The sequence below is a fragment of the Macaca nemestrina genome, chromosome X, assembly GCF_043159975.1.
Source record: "Macaca nemestrina isolate mMacNem1 chromosome X, mMacNem.hap1, whole genome shotgun sequence".
NCBI classification, from domain to species: Eukaryota; Metazoa; Chordata; class Mammalia; order Primates; family Cercopithecidae; genus Macaca; species Macaca nemestrina.
The window spans coordinates 152,342,508-152,361,425 of record NC_092145.1 but is presented as its reverse complement, the minus strand read 5'-3'; the positions used below and the strand labels follow the sequence as shown (position 1 = coordinate 152,361,425).

At 38.6% G+C, this 18,918-nt stretch overlaps 1 protein-coding gene across 2 annotated transcripts in view; it reads right to left on the bottom strand.

Moving 5' to 3' along the window:
- LOC105478101 (anosmin 1) overlaps window positions 1-18,918 on the bottom strand; it is a 216,462-nt gene that overhangs the window by 44,628 nt on the left and 152,916 nt on the right. For both annotated transcript variants that reach the window (XM_071089005.1, XM_071089004.1), the window contains exons 5-6: window positions 15,759-15,943; window positions 13,205-13,334 (exon numbers count right to left, since the gene is read on the bottom strand). In XM_071089005.1, the coding sequence (XP_070945106.1) occupies window positions 13,205-13,334; window positions 15,759-15,943 (315 nt within the window). The remainder of the gene's footprint in view (window positions 1-13,204; window positions 13,335-15,758; window positions 15,944-18,918) is intronic.

Here is an 18,918-nt window from a genome sequence, read left to right as displayed (position 1 = left end):
GTCAAAAGTAGACAAGTACTGCATCAGGTGGCTCCTATGAGGTCTGAACATCACATATGTAAGGAGGAAATGTTTTTTTCCTCTTGTTATCGCAATGGGAAGCACCCCAGTAAGGAGATTTGGCAGAGCCATCTGAGGACTCCCCCAGTCATCAATATTCACAACACCGCTGATCACTTCCTTCTCTTAGAAATGCAACCTTCATTTGGTGTTCAGGACATTACTCTACTGGATTTTTTTTTTTTTTTTTTTTTTGAGACAGTCTCGCTCTGTCACCCAGTCACCCAGGCTGGAGTGCAATGGCATGATCTCGGCTCGCTGCAACCTCTGCCTGCCTGCCTGATTTAAAAGATTCTCCCACCTCGGCCTCCCGAGTAGCTGGCATTACAGGCACCTGCCATCATGCCTGGCTAATTTTTGTATTTTTGTAGAGATGGGGTTTCACCATGTTTGCCAGGCTGGTCTTGAACTCCTGACCTCAGGCGATCCACTCGCCTCGGCCTCCCAAGGTGCTGGGATTATAGGCGTGAGCCATCACGCCCAGCCTCTACTGGATTTTCATTCAGTTTCAACAGAAGCTATTTTTCAGCCCCATGCTCCATGATCCTTAACATCCCATGATCTCTAGACAGGAGAGTGTTCTGCGTCTGAATTCAGGGGCCTCTCTCTTCTCATCTACACTCACTCTCTAGAGATCGCATCAAGTGTCACAGTTTTAAAAAAATCTTTGTGCTGATAACTTTCAAATTGATGTCTTCAACATAGACTATGCCCCTGAATGCAGATGCAATCATTCAAATATCAATATTCAAAAAAATACATTCCAGTAGCTCCACTTGGAGGTCTCAGAGGCATTCAAAACTAATGTGCCCCAAAGCAAAATCATGATCCCTACGCATAGCCCACCACCAACACACATCCCACCACACATAGCCTACCACTGACACCCCCATCACAGTACATGGGAATTGCTCTTTCCAGTTGCTCTGGCCCCAACCCTGGAAGTCATACATTTATTTTCCACTCACATCCCTTGAGCAAACTGTGTTAGCACTACCTTCAAAGTGTAATGGAAATTTAACTGCCTTTCACCACTTAAATGTCCTGGGCCAAGCCAACATCACCTCTCCCTGATTATTGCCAAGGGCTCACCACTGCCTCCCTAGAGGTTTTTCTGAATACAGCAGTCTGATGATTCTGTACTGCACAGTCCTGAATGCCCTGCAACTCATGCCTCAGTTACCTCCCAGAGCACCTTTCCTTTTATCACCTTCGCCCCTCAGCCCAGCCACACTGGTTCCCATGCTATTTCCTGGAGAGGAAAACTGCGATGCTACTAAGGCTTTTCCTCTCCCTTTGCCTAAACGCTTTCCTTGATGTCTCCACAGCTGGCTCCTTTCCTGCTGCAGGTCTACTAAAGGTGACCCTATTTAAAAAAAATAGCTACATATGCTTTGCTCCATTTACCAAAACAAAACAAAACAAAACAAAACACCATGATTATGCCTTGCTTCATTATTCTCCAAGCCCTTATTACTAACTGTTATGGTAAATACTGAGTGTCAACTGGATTGGATTGAAGGATGCAAAGTGTGGCTCCTGGGTATGTCTGTGAGGATGCTGCCATGGGGATGAATATTTGAGTCATTGGACTGGAAAAGGCAGACCCTCCCTCAATCTGGGTGGGCACCCTTCTAATCAGCTGCCAGTGCAGCCAGAATAAAAGCAGGGAGAAGAACGTGGAAAATTTAGACTGGTTTAGTCTTCTGGCCTACATCTTCCTCCCGTGCCGGACGCTTCCTGCCCTTGAACATCAGACTCCAAGTTCTTCAGCTTTGGGACTTGGACCTTTGAACACAGACTGAAGACTGCACTGTCGGCTTCCCTACTTTTGAGGTTTTGGGACTTGGACTGGCTTCGTTGCTCCTTAGCTTGCAGATGGCCTATTGTGAGACCTCATCTTGTGATTGTGTGAGTCAATACTCCTTAGTATATATAAACTCCCCTTTATATATACATCTATCCTATTATTTCTGTCCCTCTAGAGAACCCTGACTAATACACAAACTGACTTATTAGGTACCTTATTTGCTGTCTGCTTCTACTCACAATAGTGAAAACTCCCCTGAGAGGAGGAATGTTTGTCTGTTTTTTCACATCTGTATCTCCAAGGTCCAGAAGAGCATTTAGCCCACAGTATGTACTCAGTAATGAAGGAAGGACAGTCTTCTCCTAAACATTAGCTTTGATTTGTAAGGTGATATTTCAGTTTCAGGTTCAAACCCTGTCAATCAGAATTGCTAAATCACAAGATCCTAAAGTGAATTGCAAAATCAAAGGAATGTTCTTCCCAGTTTGAAATAAAATAATTAAAGCAACCCCTCTTCCTCTGGTGTAGGAATCAATCCTTAACCTACAAAAGGGAGTTACCAGCCTTCCTGGGAGGGAACCTAGCTTACAACCGAATCATCACTTCAAGGCAAGAGAAGAATTAAAATGTGAGAAGATAATAATAGCTGTTCGTGTTCTCAGCAATGCACCTGAATGTCTATATGCTGAAAATAAGTAGTCATATGAATTTTGCAGATATTCTAGGCTCATAAGGAAAAGCTCAAAATAATCTCCTCTTCTAAAGAAACCCTTAACATTTAAAAAGGTCACTGAATTTGATCATCTTCTTTAATTTATGTTATTTATTACATCATTTCCTGCCCTGGAAAATTTTTCTTAGATGTTATCATAATAATCTAGAATAACATCATCTATTTTATGAAACATGAAACAACACAATTTAAGAAAACAACATTTGAGAAAATAATGCTTTAAAAGATATGAATTAATAATATTTTCTTTACATTTTCTCAAAAGGAAGGCCCATTTTGAGTTTACAATACCAAAATGGTGTACTTCCATTACCAAGACGAGGTACTCCCATCTCTTTCTCCCCCAAAATAATCACCATAAAATTGTAAAACCAGGTCAGGCATCATGACTCACGCCTGTAATCTCAGTGCTTTGGGAAGCTGAGGCAGGAGGATTGTTTGAGGCCAGGAACTCAAGACCAGCCTAGGCAATAGAGAAAGACCCTGTCTCTACAGAAAAAAAAAAAAAAAAACAACCATAAAATTAACTGGGGCATGATGTTGTATGCCTGTTGTCCTAGCTACTCAGGAGGCTGAGGCAGGAGAATTGCTTTAGTCTGAGAGTTCAAGGCTACAGTGAGGTATGACTGCACCAGTGCATTCCAGCCTGGATGAGAGAGTGAGATTCTGGCTCTTAAAAAAATAAGAACAAAAAGAAAACAAAACCAAAAGAAAATGGCAGAGATCACCTGTTTATTGCCGTGATTCTCCCCTGTAAACAAGCCATTCATTCATCCACTTATTCACTATGGGATTCAGGTGAGACAGGGTCAATCCAGTTTGTCTAATCTGAAGCATTTTAGTCAGTCCTAACAAGTTTCTATATTTAAGCCATTCTCTGCCTTGAGAATTGGTTCCCTACATTATGAAACAAGGTGTATTCATTTGGCTGAATTATACAGAATGTTTTCTTTCATTATGCACGATGTTTTAATTGTTTTAGAATTTTGAAATGTAGTTGGAGATTTCCATGTGAAATTTATATATATGTGTGTGTGTATATATATATGTGTATATATATACACACATATACACACATACACATACATAGATATACATATGCATAAATAGACAGTGGCTTATGAGAGACAGAGTCAGAGAGGGAAACTCTATACTCTATGTTATTATAAAGCCCTCAGGAATTTTGCAACTTATTTCACGTTTTTTTAACTGATGAGGGTTTTAGGGGTCAGAGAGGTAAAGATATATGTCCAAGGTCATTCACATCATTGATGGCAGAACAAGGAGTGTGAGAACAAAAATGAGAGCAGAAAAATGGGGTTGAAGGTCTAACAATACATACCTCTACGTGCCACACTCTACATATATATTCCACCATCATAATGAGGGACAATATCCCTACAGAATGTAAAAATTCAAAGCCTTTTAATGGGAAAAGTGTCTGTTACAATAGTCTAGTGTAGGCACTGATAGGCTTTTTCTGGAAAGGGCCAGATAGTAAAGATTTTAGGTTTTGTGGACCATATGGTCTCCGTTACAATCACTCAACTCTGCCCTCATAGCTCAAAAGCAGTCACAGACAATATGTAAACAAATGAGTGTGGCTATGTTCCAATAAAACTTTATTTGCAAAACTAGGTTACAGGCCAAATATGGACCCTAGGCCACAGGCTGCTCTCCCCTGGTTGGGAGAATTTCAAAAAGTGTGATACCATTAGGTTTAGGAAACTCGACATGAGCACTGTTTATCCCTAATTTTACAAACATACAGTTGTATTTTGTCTATTAAATGTTAACATTGTTGTTCTCATTTTAGAGATGGGGAAATTGAGGATCACAGTTTGATTCACTACTTCAAGAGCAGAGTTTGATTTACTGCCTCTTCAAGTGAGAGGGTGGGAGTCACACCACAAGACCAGTGCTCTCCTCACCCTTCCTCTGAGTCTCAAATCGGGCATTTTCCCCCAGCTCACTTCTCTTTCTGTTTGATGCCAACTCCCTCCTTATAATCTTCACAATTATCTGCAGAAACACACTGCAGAGAGCAAGCACATTTTCAGAGATAACTGAAGTAGGAAGGCTGTATTAGCTCTTTCTACGCTATACAATTAATGTGATTACCAACATAAAATATGCTAAATATTTAGCATGTATACCCAATTTCAGCCTTGGGGAAAAATAGTTCCTTTTATTGATGATCACATGGAACATCTGGATTTCAGAAAGATAAATTTCAGGTTTCGTCACTTAACCTCTTGTGTTTCATGCCACAAACAGGCAAAGTAACAAGCATGAAGGTTTGACACAATGGAAAGACTTTGAGCCTATGTTGGGTAAAGTGACAATAAAGTCACGTATCACCCTTGGAGAAATGCAGGCCTATTATTGCACTGACATGAATCTCATGGGAAAAGACCACTTCTGCTTGTCCCAGCAGAAATGCCATCACTTTTTCTGAGGCAGGCTCCTCTAGGTTTAAGACAACACTATTTGTTAAACACAGGAACCCATGAGGCTACAAAGAGAGCAACGAGTATAGATCATCATAAAGAAACATGCACATGTGCACATGGAGAACAATACCTATTTCAAGAAAATGAATGTTGATTTTACTTATTTCATTTCTACCAATAATGTCTATAGATTAAACTTCATACAGAAATGCATTGTAAGAATACCTCGTAAGGTATACTTGTGGTATATACTTGATGTAACTTTGGTCAAGTGCAGTTATATCTTAAAAACAATAATATAACTATGTCACAAAGTTTTCAACTAAATAGAAGTTTGGTTCTAATAATATTTCAACCTTTTTTTTTTCTTTCCAGACTTGGCAGTTGGGGTAGTGTTCCTTCTCCCTTTAAAAAAAAAAAAAAAAAAAAAAAATCTTAGCAAAGCTGCTGCAGCTACACTGGAGGCAAATTTCCAACTATTAAATAGTTTCAAGACATATGTACAGCCAAGCCTTTTGCCCATTGGAAATGGCACATCCCGAGCAGCTGTAGAACAGAGTAAAAAGTCATGGGTCCCCACGGGGCAACAGGGAACTTTATTACCATCAGTGATGTCTGCTGTAGTTTTACTGACACTCTGTAATGCATGCATGGAATAACATCCAGTGTGATACTTATATGCTGTGAAAACAATGCTGTCTGCTTCCTTTTCCTTTGTAATGTATCCTATGCACATAGGGAAATAAGGAGAAAAAGATGGATGAAGGACTTGGAATTTGGAGGGAAATGAATGTAACAACCAGAAGATAATATGCTAGGTTAAGGATAATTTAAGTTGGATTTTTATGTTTCTTCATAAGATCCCTTAAAAGTGTGTTATTTTGTAGTGTCAAATTGATATTGACTAATTTCAAATGAACAAACATATACTTGCCCGCTTTTGGCAACATATCGAAAAAATGAATTTGGATTTTGCCTTATACTATCCACAAAATCAGAACTCTTCCTTCTTTTACTACCCATATTGACACACAGATGTAGTCACAGTAGCCAGAAACAAACACGTCATTTCCCAAATTCAGCAAACTGGTAAATACTATTTTGTAATAGGTAGTAGCTACTTAGCAATATATATTTCCAATGCTAAGCATGCAATATTTTGTATTTTTGTATTTTGCAATTTTGTATTTTAAAATAACTATTTTTACTCATTTGATACATACCAGCAATATCAAGGAAAAGTTAAACACCAATTTACTGAAAAAGATAAGCAACTGCAACATGGAACCCAAAGGTATTTTTTTTTTTTTTTTTTTTTTTTTTTTGAGACGGAGTCTCGCTCTGTCGCCCAGGCTGGAGTGCAGTGGCGCGATCTCGGCTCACTGCAAGCTCCGCCTCCCGGGTTCACGCCATTCTCCTGCCTCAGCCTCCCGAGTAGCTGGGACTACAGGCGCCCACAACCGCGCCCGGCTAATTTTTTGTATTTTTAGTAGAGACGGGGTTTCACCGTGGTCTCGATCTCCTGACCTTGTGATCCGCCCGCCTCGGCCTCCCAAAGTGCTGGGATTACAGTCGTGAGCCACCGCGCCCGGCCTCCAAAGGTATTTTTATATTTGTAACCCTGACTCCAAATTGGCCATTCCCCAAATCTGGGCTCTCTGTTGGTTAGACATTAGTGGTCTTCTCATTCCAAGAAGTGGACAATAACGTAAAGCTTCTCAGATTTTGGGAAATGAGAGAGGTGAAAATAAAAAACTAGAAAGGGATTCCTGTGTCTGATTATTAACTTTGTACCATAGAGGAAGAAGCTTAGGAATATTTAGTCATGTGGGAATTCCTTTTATGATTTCACCACATTTTATTCATGAAACTATTAATATATTTATTTTAAACCATAATTCAAAATGTATTAGATCCACTCAAACAGGAATCACGCTGATGTCGAGTTAAACAAGAGGTAAACAACAGATGTTTTCAGGGTCCCGCCCTGACTTTCTTGTGCTATGCTGTTTCAGGGCACATCAGCTCAACTTCTGAATGCCCTCCCACACCTCCTCACCTAAGGTTGTGTCTGGGCTCAGAGCAAGCTCTGCCAGCATGCAGACCAGATACGCTAGGAACAGCTGCAGACAAAGACTGACTTAACACCCTTAACCCCCCTCCAGCGAGGAGTTCTGAGGTGTGTGTGCTTCACGCTAGCTCCCTGAGTGCCCAGTGGAGAGGAAGCTTAGGTTGCCTATGGTAAATAATTCGCCCTTTATTGTATTCTTTCTACACCCTGTCCTACTTCCCTTCTTACCTACCACATTCCCGGATCACTTCCTAAGTAAACTGCTCACACTCAAAGCCTTCACTTGGATCAGGTTCTGAAGGTGTCTGATCTTTGATGGGCAATCTCTATTTGTTGAAATTTGTGTTTCAAAGCAGCAAATATCAACTTATGTAGGAATATGAAGACATATCAACATCTTGTACCCAGAGGTTTCATGTTGTTTGTTCCAAATGGAATGGGATAGAAAAGTTTAGGCAGACCCCCGGGAGTGACCTGTGAAGGTAACTTACTATGTGCAAAGATGCAGTCCCATATTCTAAATAAAGCAACACAAAGTAGAAATGAGCACTAGGCATTCATCGATTAAACTGTTATTCATTTTTAATTTCAAAGCCAATTTCCCATCTCAAGTACCAGGAGGAAATACAGTATAGACAATTTAAGTAGGCAAATATAAAAATTATCCCAAACGCTAACAAAAATTAATGATTTTGCCCATCCTGTATTTATGCATTTTTTCTGGAAGAGGTAAGAGTTAGCAATAAAAACATTCAGAACTGGTATTCACCAGGAAAACAAAAAGCATGAAACTAATTTACTGATCTATGAATAACTTAGAGTTTTCCATAAAAATAGATATGTTGAGTTAGGTCTAAGTTATGGGAAAATAAATGACTTAAGAAGAAATTAAATAGTAGCCAATCCATTTTGCCAAACATGGACTAATTTTGTATATAAAGAAGATAAGGACAAGAAATTTGGCTTTTCCATGAAAATCAGCTTTATAGTCCATGAATCCTATGCAGTGAGCCTAAACTAACTGGAACTCATTTTATCTATTTTTGCTGTTTAATTTTACTTTTATTTGCTGAGATATTCATGGTAGATGAAAAAAAATAAAAACCCTTCCTGTTTTCCTTGACCCAGCCTTAAGTTATCAACACTGTCTCTCTACCCAAACCAAATACAATAGATAATTGCTTACTTCTTGCACAGACTACTACCTTGGAAGTGGTGACTGTTTTTTATAAGTAATTTTAAACCACCGGAAGACTGGCACACTTTCAATTCTGGAGCAAACAGGGATAAATCGGCATTTACTGAATGAAAATGCACCATTTTTTGAAACACCGCGGTCATTGCAGTTATTATTAAAATGTTGTTCTATCTCTCACTTTGACAAATACACCTGATAGGGTTTGGCTGTGTCCCCACCGAAATCTAAACTTGAATTGTATCTCCTAGAATTCCCACAAGTTGTGGGAGGGACCCAGGGGGAAGTAATTGAATCACGGGGACGGGTCTTTCTCGTGCTATTCTTGTGATAGTGAGTAAGTCTCATGAGATCTGATGGGTTTATCAGGGGTTTCTGTTTTTGCTTCTTCCTTATTTTCTCTTGCTGCTACCATGTAAGAAGAGCCTTTCGCCTCCCACCGCGATTCTGAGGCCTCCCCAGCCATGTGGAACTCTAAGTTCAATTAAGCCTTTTTGTTCCCAGTTTTGGGTATGTCTTTATCAGCAGCATGAAAACAGACTAATACGACACCCAAAATTTACATTTCCATATGTCTCAATTTGAGATGCATCCCAAATGTTAGTTCTTACAGTCTTACAAACCAAAAATGTAAGCACTGAATTCATAGTGGATTCCATTATATTTTCAGTAAAGATGCACCACAGAATTATGGGAGTTTAACAAATCAGTAAAACGGTGGAAGACAAACCCTCCAGGATATGTATAAAGGAGACTTAAACAGTACATTAACAAGATGCTGCCACATCTTTCCCTACCTTCCTCAAGCTCATCAAAAGTAGAAAAGACCCTCACTGGGAAAAAATGTCTGTAACAACTTTTTTGAAATATATAATTTCCATACCATAAAATTCTCTCATCTTAAGTGCTCACTGACATTCTTGTATTTACTGTGTTGTGTAACCGTCACCATCACTGGGTTCTAAAATGAGTCCGTCAACCCAAAAAGATTGATCCTTCATCCCTTACTGAGAAAATTTAAAGGTAGAAACAACATTTTCTGTCTTACCTTCTCTTTTTATTACTCATGTTTCATTTCTTCATATATTGAACAAGGATTTGCTGAGCAGCTACTATGTGTCAGGTACTGTTCTAGGCAGTGGAAATAATAAGTAAAAAAGAAAACATACCTGCTCTTATGAAACACAGAAAGAGACACACACATTCATCCTGATTGGATGCAAGGAGAAACCGTGGACAAGATGAATAAGCAAAATACTAAGGCAGGATAGACAGTCTTAACAGAAAATAAAAACAAAAATACAACATGGACGACATGGATCTGTTTGCTTGTTTGTTTATACATATGAGTAGCATGGCTAAAGACGGTTTTGCTGGAAAAGAGATACTTGTATAAAGGAGGTGAGCCAGCCAGCTTTTCAACAATCTGAAGGAAGAACATTTCCCCAGTCCAGGACCAGGTAAATGCCAATATCCTGAAGCAAGGGAAAGAATATAGTATTCAGAGAACACAGAAGAGCCTAGCGGGTTGAGCAGGAAAACAGGGAGGGTAGCGATGAAGTCTAAGAGGAAGGAGAAAGGGGGGTCAACTGGCTCTTAAAATCCATTGTAAAGAACATGGCTTCTACTCTGAGTCAGGTGGGGGAAGCTGCTTGGACACGTTGAGCAAAAAACTGACGGGAAGTGGCTCAGATTTTAGTAGGATCACTCAGGTTGCTGTGTTGAGAGAACACTAAAAAGGAGGGGATCCAGAAGTAGAAATCGGGAAGCAGGGATGACAGGCCAGGGTGTGAAACCCAGGATCCGGAAGTGAGGATCCGGAAGTGGGGATCCGAAAGCAGGAATGAGGGGCCAGGATCCGTAAACAGGAATCCAGAAGCCTTAAGGCAGAAGCCAGGAGGCAGAAGTGGGGATGTGATTGGGAAGCTAATACAATTCCCAGTTAAAGACAGAACTGAGCTGATTAGGGGAAACACAGGGAAAGGTGAATCAAGGCAGATCTGAGGATTTGCAGTAGCTTGCAGAAAATGTTTAGAATCGAGAATGACTGCAGGCCTCTTTTGCCACAAACTGCTGCAAGAGCAGCATTGCCGATTACTCAAATGGAGGTTATTGAGAGAAACAGTGCTTAAGGGGAAAGTCCTTAATTTCCTTGGGGATGCTTGTATTTCCAGAAAGAGAGTAATCATTTATCGATCACTGTGACTGCTATACTTTTGGCCTTTTTTTTTTTTTTTTCCCCAAATAGGCTTTTCTAAGGAATAGATTAAGTACCAAGCTGCAGGATACTCCCACTCTATAGGACTGCAGTTCAGATAAATGGGTAATAAAAGAGGCAAAAGACACAGAATTAACTTTATTTCTATCTTTACATTTTCCCTGTAAGTCATGAAGGATTTTACTGGGGTGATGGGCTCATTCTAAAACTAGATGATGGTGATGGTTGTACAACTCAGTAAATACTAAAAATTATTTAACTGTACACTTAAAATAAGTGATTTTTATGGCATAGAAATCATGTTTCAATGAAGTTCTTTAAAACATTTTTCCCAGTGAGTCTCTTTTCAACATTTGGTGAGAATGAGAAAAGTGTGGAAAAATGTCCCACCTTGTTAGTGATTAAGTCTGCTTTAGAGATGTCATAGAAGGAATGTCTACCGCCTTTTGGCTGATATGTTAAACTCCCGTCATTCTGGGACTCATCTTCACTGAAAATATAATGGAATCTTCCACAAATTCTGTACAGACATTTTTGGTTTGTAAAATTGCAAGAACTAAAGTTTGGGATGCTCCTCACAATAAGACATATGGAAGTGTGAATTTTGGGTGTATTTGTAACAGTGACAGAACAACATTTTAATGAAAACTGCAATAGTTGCATTTTCATTCAATAAAAGTCCACTTAAATTTGGGAGATGCAGCTTCCATTCTAGATTATTAAGTTGCTCCGATATATTAGGAAGTGTCAGGACAGCTTGGCCTTCCTACTTTCAGTTAGCACCCTCATGACCCTGGGGCTGCCAAAGGATCTCTCTCCAGATCCTGAGGATCTTGTGATAGCAAGGCTCTGTAACAATCATGGGAGCAAAACTACCTTGCTCACCTCCACTAGGCAGGAGGTGCCACTGCAACTCTTACAGGAAATTAATTCAGCATCTGTCTCTAGAGGCTGAGAACCACTTCTGTCTAATGTCTGATTTTGCAGTCTTATTCACAGAGCACCAGCCCAAATCCTGCAGGCAACTGAACAGATGGTAACACATTTTGACCAGAACATGTCTGGATCACATTTGAACCATGAAACTCAAGGTGAAGCATTCTGAGGCTTTTTATTGATCACTACACCTCCTAACCCACAATTAATTATTTATTTCACTTGCCTCTCTAAATTTTCAAATCAGTTGGAGACAGAGTCTTAAGACAAGGTTTGATGTCTTTATTTACAATTTCACTTTAAAGTTTGTTTAGTTCATGAATTTGCCTCCCTGGGGAGAAAAAAAAAATACTTTTTTTTTTTTTTTTTTTTAAAAGAGGCTTTTAAATGTAAAGGGTTACATTATTCATTAATGTCATAATAAATAAATTTATTTAAAATAAAATAAATTTAAATTAGCTTCTGTGTAAGAAGATAACTTGTGATTAGTAAGAGAACAATGTAACTAATCTGTATTTATGAAACCAGATCCTTATAATTAGTGAAGCAGATGTCTAATTAATTTGGAAGGTACACAGCCATATGGACACAACTAGAAAAATAAACCTGAAGATATTATTAATAGCTGGTCAAATTATGTCCTTCAACCATCACAGATCAACCACGAATGTAGCATACTGTTCATCTGATTCCACAGAGGTTTTAAAATATTGATGCAGTCAGAACTGAACAAAATTATAGCAATGATTAAATGACTCGGGCGGGGTTTAAATTCTAGATGTTATGAAGCAAAGGTAGGAGTCAAATTCACTTTCAACTTAACAATCATTTCAAGAAAGGCTATTTTGTCTAGAATAGCTAAAATTCAGTTGAAACTAGGCCGCATAAAACTTAGAAACTAGGCCTCATAAAAAAAGAACTTAAAAAAATTAACACCAGGTGGCTCTGGATAGGGTCCCACCCTGCCTCGATAGGGTCCCACCCTGATAGGGTCCCACCCTGCCAATTCCGGGAAACAACCTCATGGGGTCCCACCCTGCCAATTCCCGGGATCCCAACCTGCCTCGAAGTTCCCGGAATCAACAACTCCAGGAAAAAAACCTCATAAGGTCCTGCTCTAACCAATTAGAACAAGACACCTTGCTCAGGCCATAGACAGACCCAATTACCACGCGCCTAAAGCTTTGTTTGAATTTCGCGCCCTAAGCTGTGTTTGAACTTGTGTTTGCCTATATAAACAGCCTGTAACAAGCAGTCAGGGTCCCAGGGCCAACTTAGAGCTTGGGACCCTAGCGCGCTAGTAATAAATAACTCTCTGCTGTGAATCTCGTGTCGGTGATCCTTCGCGGCGACCCCTGCCCAGGAGGGAATCGACAGTTCGGTTCCAACACAGTGTTTCTCTTTGAAAATCAATTGAATGGTGCTCGATACAGAATATCTTAAAGCAAAAACTCAACAGATGTTGATAATGAAAACCCCTTGCCACTTCAAAGTTTAAAAAAACTCCCTTATGTTATCTTCTATGAGATACTGCAGGTAAAATTCCAATTTTGTCCTTAACCATAAATGTACATGGTACCTTCAAACACATCTGGTCCCGTTCTCTAAAACAGCAAAGCCACCTGTTGACTAACTATAAATATGAACATAGAGACAGTGAATCTGCATTCCATGTGTGCCTGGGAGCAAGGATAGTATTCTGTGTCTGGGAAGAAAAGGAGGGCTGACCTTTGGAAGAACGGAAGTGTTTGCTGGGGGCAGTGAAGCCTCGAGTTCCATGCACATTCACAGCAGCCACTCGAAACTGGTACCATCGGCTGGGTCTTATGTCAGTCAGTTGAACTCGCTCATCTGTGGTCTGAGGGGACATGTCACAGAGCACAGGAAACATGTCATTTTTTTATTCCAATATGTTGGTCGGATCTGTTTTAAAAAATACACTAACCCATCAGCCAATGCAACTCAGTCTATCTTCCTCCTGATAAGAGGGGCTTCTCATGCCCAGTTAGGAAGAGAGCTGTCAGGGAACAAGGAACCACTGATATTTCACCCCAAAGAATTAAACATCTCTTGAAGTCAAAACATTATGACAAGAGCTTGGGCTATTTTAAAATCTGGTGACTAATTATAGCATTTGAGATATTCAATCAATAGAGAATATTGATGTGTAGTAATTGTTACATTACAGCAAGAAGATGAAGTCATCTTCAGATTATAGAAAGAAAATTTCTTTTTAACTCACATGCCAAATGTAACAGTAAAATAGGTATAACAACTCACATGCAACCCACTAGCAATTTCTGGAAGTAAATTATAACCCAAGCCACTGTTTAAAAATCTCTGGAGTAAATCACATAACATCTACGAAGAACCACTCCTGATCTAAAAGGGCGAGATGTGTTAGCATATATTTGTTCAATAAAATGCCCAAAAGGAAAAAAAATAGACACTGGGGAAGACCAGAAGGTTTTGCTGTCTCTAGTGCTACAATTTTAAGATGTCAAATAACTTTGACAGTCTTCATACTACATATCTGCTTTCAACAATGCTCTGTGTTTTGTTTCTATTGGTAGATTGGAAAACCTTTGCCCTGAATTCCAAGAAATAACCATCTACGGTCTATGCCCTCATCTATATCAGGTGCCAAACTCAACTTGGATCTGTGGATGAAACTAAGGAAACAGGATTGGATTTGAACACTCCCAAACTTCAGTTTATAATAACTGAGGTTATAATAACCTCAGCTTAAAATAACTTAATGTGAAAATGACTGTCATGTTTACATCAATATCTAAAAGAAGCTGAACATTTCTGAGATTAAAGGAAGAATATGAACTCTTACATGTGGCTTTCTACCTGATTTGGCAGACTTTGAGAAAACACTTTCACCTTTGTCATTTAGAGTTTCAGCTGTGAATTTAAAAAGCTTAAAGTCAGCGTGGTATCCACAGCGTTTAGCAGAGAAGGAAGTATTACATGGAGCATTAACAGGAAAAAATAATACCAACAACAATAATAAAATAGCTTTTCACTTTCCAAAAATCTTTTGGAGATAAAAGAGATGATATTATTGTCAGTTACTTTCATAAATCTTTACGTAATTTGGAAAAATTACAAACGAATCTGTGCCATGATTTATGAAAGCATGCCGTGTAAATCAAATGGAATTTCAGGCTGTATTCTGAGTAGCTTTATGTTTTACTGAAGCAAATTTTTTTTTTATATAAAATATAGGTATAGAATAGAATTACTAAATTTATTTGCCCAGTTTTTTGTTTTCTTTTTTTCTAATTTAATGTTGTATTTTTACATCAAACTTCTTATTTATTTTGGGGTCTTTACATTGTTTTATTTTAGTGCTTAACCCCTTTGAGATACTGCTATTCAGAAGATATTCTTCTTCCAAACACCTAAATATTGACATTTATTTTACATTTCCTGAAAAAAAAAAAATAGGAATCTAGTCCTTGGAAAAAATGATCTAATCAACATAAGGTGAGATTTTTTTCTTATAGACATAGATGTGGAGAAGGCGTTTTAGTTGTCTAAAGGCATGAAACAGTTTCATATTCACATTCAGAATCTGTTACTTTTTATATCCATGTAGGGTCTTTTTTTGTGTTGGGGGGTGGTTGCAGCTGGTAGTGGATTTAACAGCTCTTAAAAAGAAAGAAAATATTTTGCTTTTCTCATCAACAAGACAGAAGAGGAGGAAGCACTCTCTGGGAGTGTTGCCATGCAGGTGGTGTATCAGTTTTTAAGTTGACTAAGACAAAGAAGAAAGCACTTAGTGAAGATTTATGGGCTGCTGGCTATGTCCCACTAAGTAATTTTGTGATACAAATCTTATCCCATGCTTCTAAAGTCTGTGGGTGGAATAAAGGTGTAAATGCAGGAGAAACAGAAGAGAAGGCATTTAGATTGTTAAATGTCAAATTAGTCCTCATAATGTTGCATTTCCCCTACTCTAGTTGGCTTTGAGTTTAGCCGAGGAAAATGTAGTTCTTGGAGAAAATACATGTGAATAATCAGGTTATAAAATTAACACCCTTCCATGTGTATTTGAACAAATTAAGCCAATGGTCCAGTTTCTGAGCACATTTGTTTGTATCTATGAACCTCATCCTCTCTTTAGAAGACCCCTATGATGTTCATTTCATATCTGAGTAAGTAATTTCTGTAGTCAAGCTATTTTGAGGCATAGCAAATTAATTGTATGTGCATATGTATGTAGCAGACACTACCTCCAGGATGAAAATCAAAGTCTATATGAGGTTCTTACCTGGGCCACTGTCTGCCAATGAGTGGCATCATCTTCGCTAGGATGGATTCCGTAATTCCATCTTCTTTGTACCACGTAGATCACAGGCTCAATAGAAATATTGAATTTCGAGGACCACTTAACCTCCAGCTGTCCAGACTGCAGTTCTGTAAATCGTAACTCTTTTCTGGGCTTCAGGGGGACACCTGAAATAGGACCGTATCAATTAAAACAATCTGCGTGTGACTCAAATTGAAGTAAAAGTTGAGGAAGAACAAATATGGAAGAGATGAATCTGAACTGATGACAGCTGAGATTTCCTTTCACAAAAGTGACCTCTCCATACAGGGTTTCACATCTGAAGTCTTCTGACACTCAGTTCATCAGTTCAGCTATTTGCTCCTTTTTCTTTTAACTTGCCTTGTTTTGTTTTGTTTTGTTTTTTTAATAAGACAGTCTAAATTGATTCCTGATTCTGAACAAGTGGCTTATTCCCTAGTAATCTCTAGAGCAATCATTTCATGTGCATTCTTGTGAATAAATCATGTTACAAGGTTGTTTCACTTGAGGTTAACATGGAATTCACACTAGGAGATCATTATAAAGAGTTTCAAGTCATTTTCCCATTTTTTATCATGCTCTGTGTCTATTGACATGTTCTAAGGTCATTATAACACGGTTTCCAGATTTGATCTTCCTTCTTTCTTAGGGAGTTTTCCATTTAAGGAAAACACTGCAAAGCAAAATCTCTTCATGTGAAATCTCCTAAGAGTGATTTCCAAAGTTCAAGTCTTTTGGATTCCCCAATCGATTGCTCAAGCACTCCCCTATAGACTTAATGGCTTAACATTGGAAAATAATGAATTTATTATGTTTGGTTTTGGCATGAGTGAGTGCGCTGCTTCAAAAGTTTCTCACAGGTGTTTCATTTTAAAGTAGTTAATCATTCTGATTTGTTTCTCGCCTTCTGTACATGCAAGTTGTCTGGCAACTGATATATTGAAGAACCACAGTTCAAAATAGCAGGCATTTCAAAAAGGGAATTTGTAAAGAAATTTGTAATACTAATAGAATATGCAAAACTAACTGAAGGAAACAGAATCTATGGCTCCATGATGGTGAATGCCATCAACACCAAGAACACCAATTACCATTAATATCATTTTCTGTCCACAATTTGCTGAAAGCATTGAAAACTCATTTCAAAAGCTAGTTAAGAATGCTCTATTTCTTCTTCCATTTTGTAAGTTTAAACACAGAAGAAACTGGAAAATGTGCAAACACCAAATGCAAATAAGGTTTGATGCATGTTGACATGCTTGAATTTCAACTCCTATTTCATTTTGATCTTAATTCATGGTAAGTCTTGTTTAAGAAAATTTTAAAGTCATCAAAGATTTGGATGGATGGAATTGAATAATTTTTTAAAGCATATTTATATATGGTCAAAAGTCATTAATCTAAATAAAACTACTTTCTGGAGAAAATGTTGACTGTACCTATTGCAGTCTCCTTTATTACTGGTGGGTCATGGCTGAGGAGTGACCTCTAGTTTACAATAAATTTGTCTCACCTAATCCTTACTGTGAGTTTCTGAAGTGGGTAAAGGGTTAATTATCTACATGTTGAATAGGAGATAATTGTGTCTAAGGAAGACTAAATTAGTTGCCTGGGGCTACAATCTGATCTCAGGTTTCTCTCTGAATTATCTGCTTCCTTCTACATTTCATATTAGAAAAGGCCACATAGAGAGATAGAGAAAAGAGGTGGTTTTGATAGATATGCAAATCTCTTGGACATTCTTATTCTAAGATGCTCAGCTTTCCTGGTGGATCTGGAACTTCACCAAGTCAGTCTTTGACTCCTGTTCTGCCAGACATGCATTTATTTCAAGCTTGTATCATAAACTTTTCATCTCAGTGCATAACCATAGCAATGGGGGTACCTTGACTTGGATGATTAGCATATTGCTGCTAAGCAAATGTTTTTCCAGTCTATCTCTAATCCCTGGCTAAGCTGCAGACCATCTTTTCCACCTGCCTGCTGAATTTCTCTGTCCTAGATATGTCCCTTCTCCTGCGATATCTACCTTTATGACAACTTTATTCTTTAGGATGTCTAAGGGATCTTAGAACCTTTTTGATTTGTTCTTGCAGCTAACAACATTTAGTTGTCTTACTGCTTAGTACATTTTCAAGAATTATCAAATCATTCTGTCTCCATGATGGCCACCTGACTTTACTCCCTTCCTTGTTCCGACCTTTCAACCTATTTCCCTGAATCTCAATCTCTTTTTCTAATGTCCCCTTATTGGTACTTTGTGGTTATTTTTCTAAAGTAGAAGCGAAGTTCTCTCCTTCAGCTTCCCAAACTCTTTAATTGCATCCCATTTTCTCTAGAATGAAGGGAAACTTATTGGCATCCCCCTCAAGGCATCCTTCTTCATAATGGCTACCATTTATTTGTCAGTCTATCTCCTGGTACATCTTTAGTTTTTGTCACAGATATTATCTTTAAGCCCAGCTTTCCTACAAACACACTGCCAGGTACTTAATAATACCATGTCCTGTTTATTTTATTATTATTATTTTTCACTCTGAAATGTCTTGCCTTCTGTTTTCTAACTGTAGACCCTTGAATACTTCCAGGCTCGGACCAAATGCCATCCCTCTGTGACACTTCCCCTAAACCTCCCAATTGGAAATAAAGGCTTTATTATTTTGCCCCCCTTCAATGTTGAGCCTGTAACTGTCAAGACATGCATTTAACTGCCTCTTGCTGCAGCAAACTCATTTAATGATGCCTGTCTTCCCATTGAGCCACAGCCCCCAGAGGTCAAAAACCATGTCTCCTTCATTCCCGCACCTCACAATGTCCCAGAAGAGAACATTCTGCAATAGCAAATATTCAATGAACAGTCAATGTTTGCTGAATGAATAGCCAAACCCACTTTCTTATTCTTCACTCAAGAATGTATCTGTGGAAATAAGAGACTAGGGCAACATTTATGCAAACCATAGCAACAATGGTAATCCCTACTCTGCTTGAAAGTCACCTAGGGCAGGGTGAAGATTTATCATAGATATTCTGCACTGCCATCTTTATCATACATTGTTTCAAGCAACTCACATCTCTTTTCCAGCATGGGTTTATTACTCACATGAACATTCACTCTGTTTTT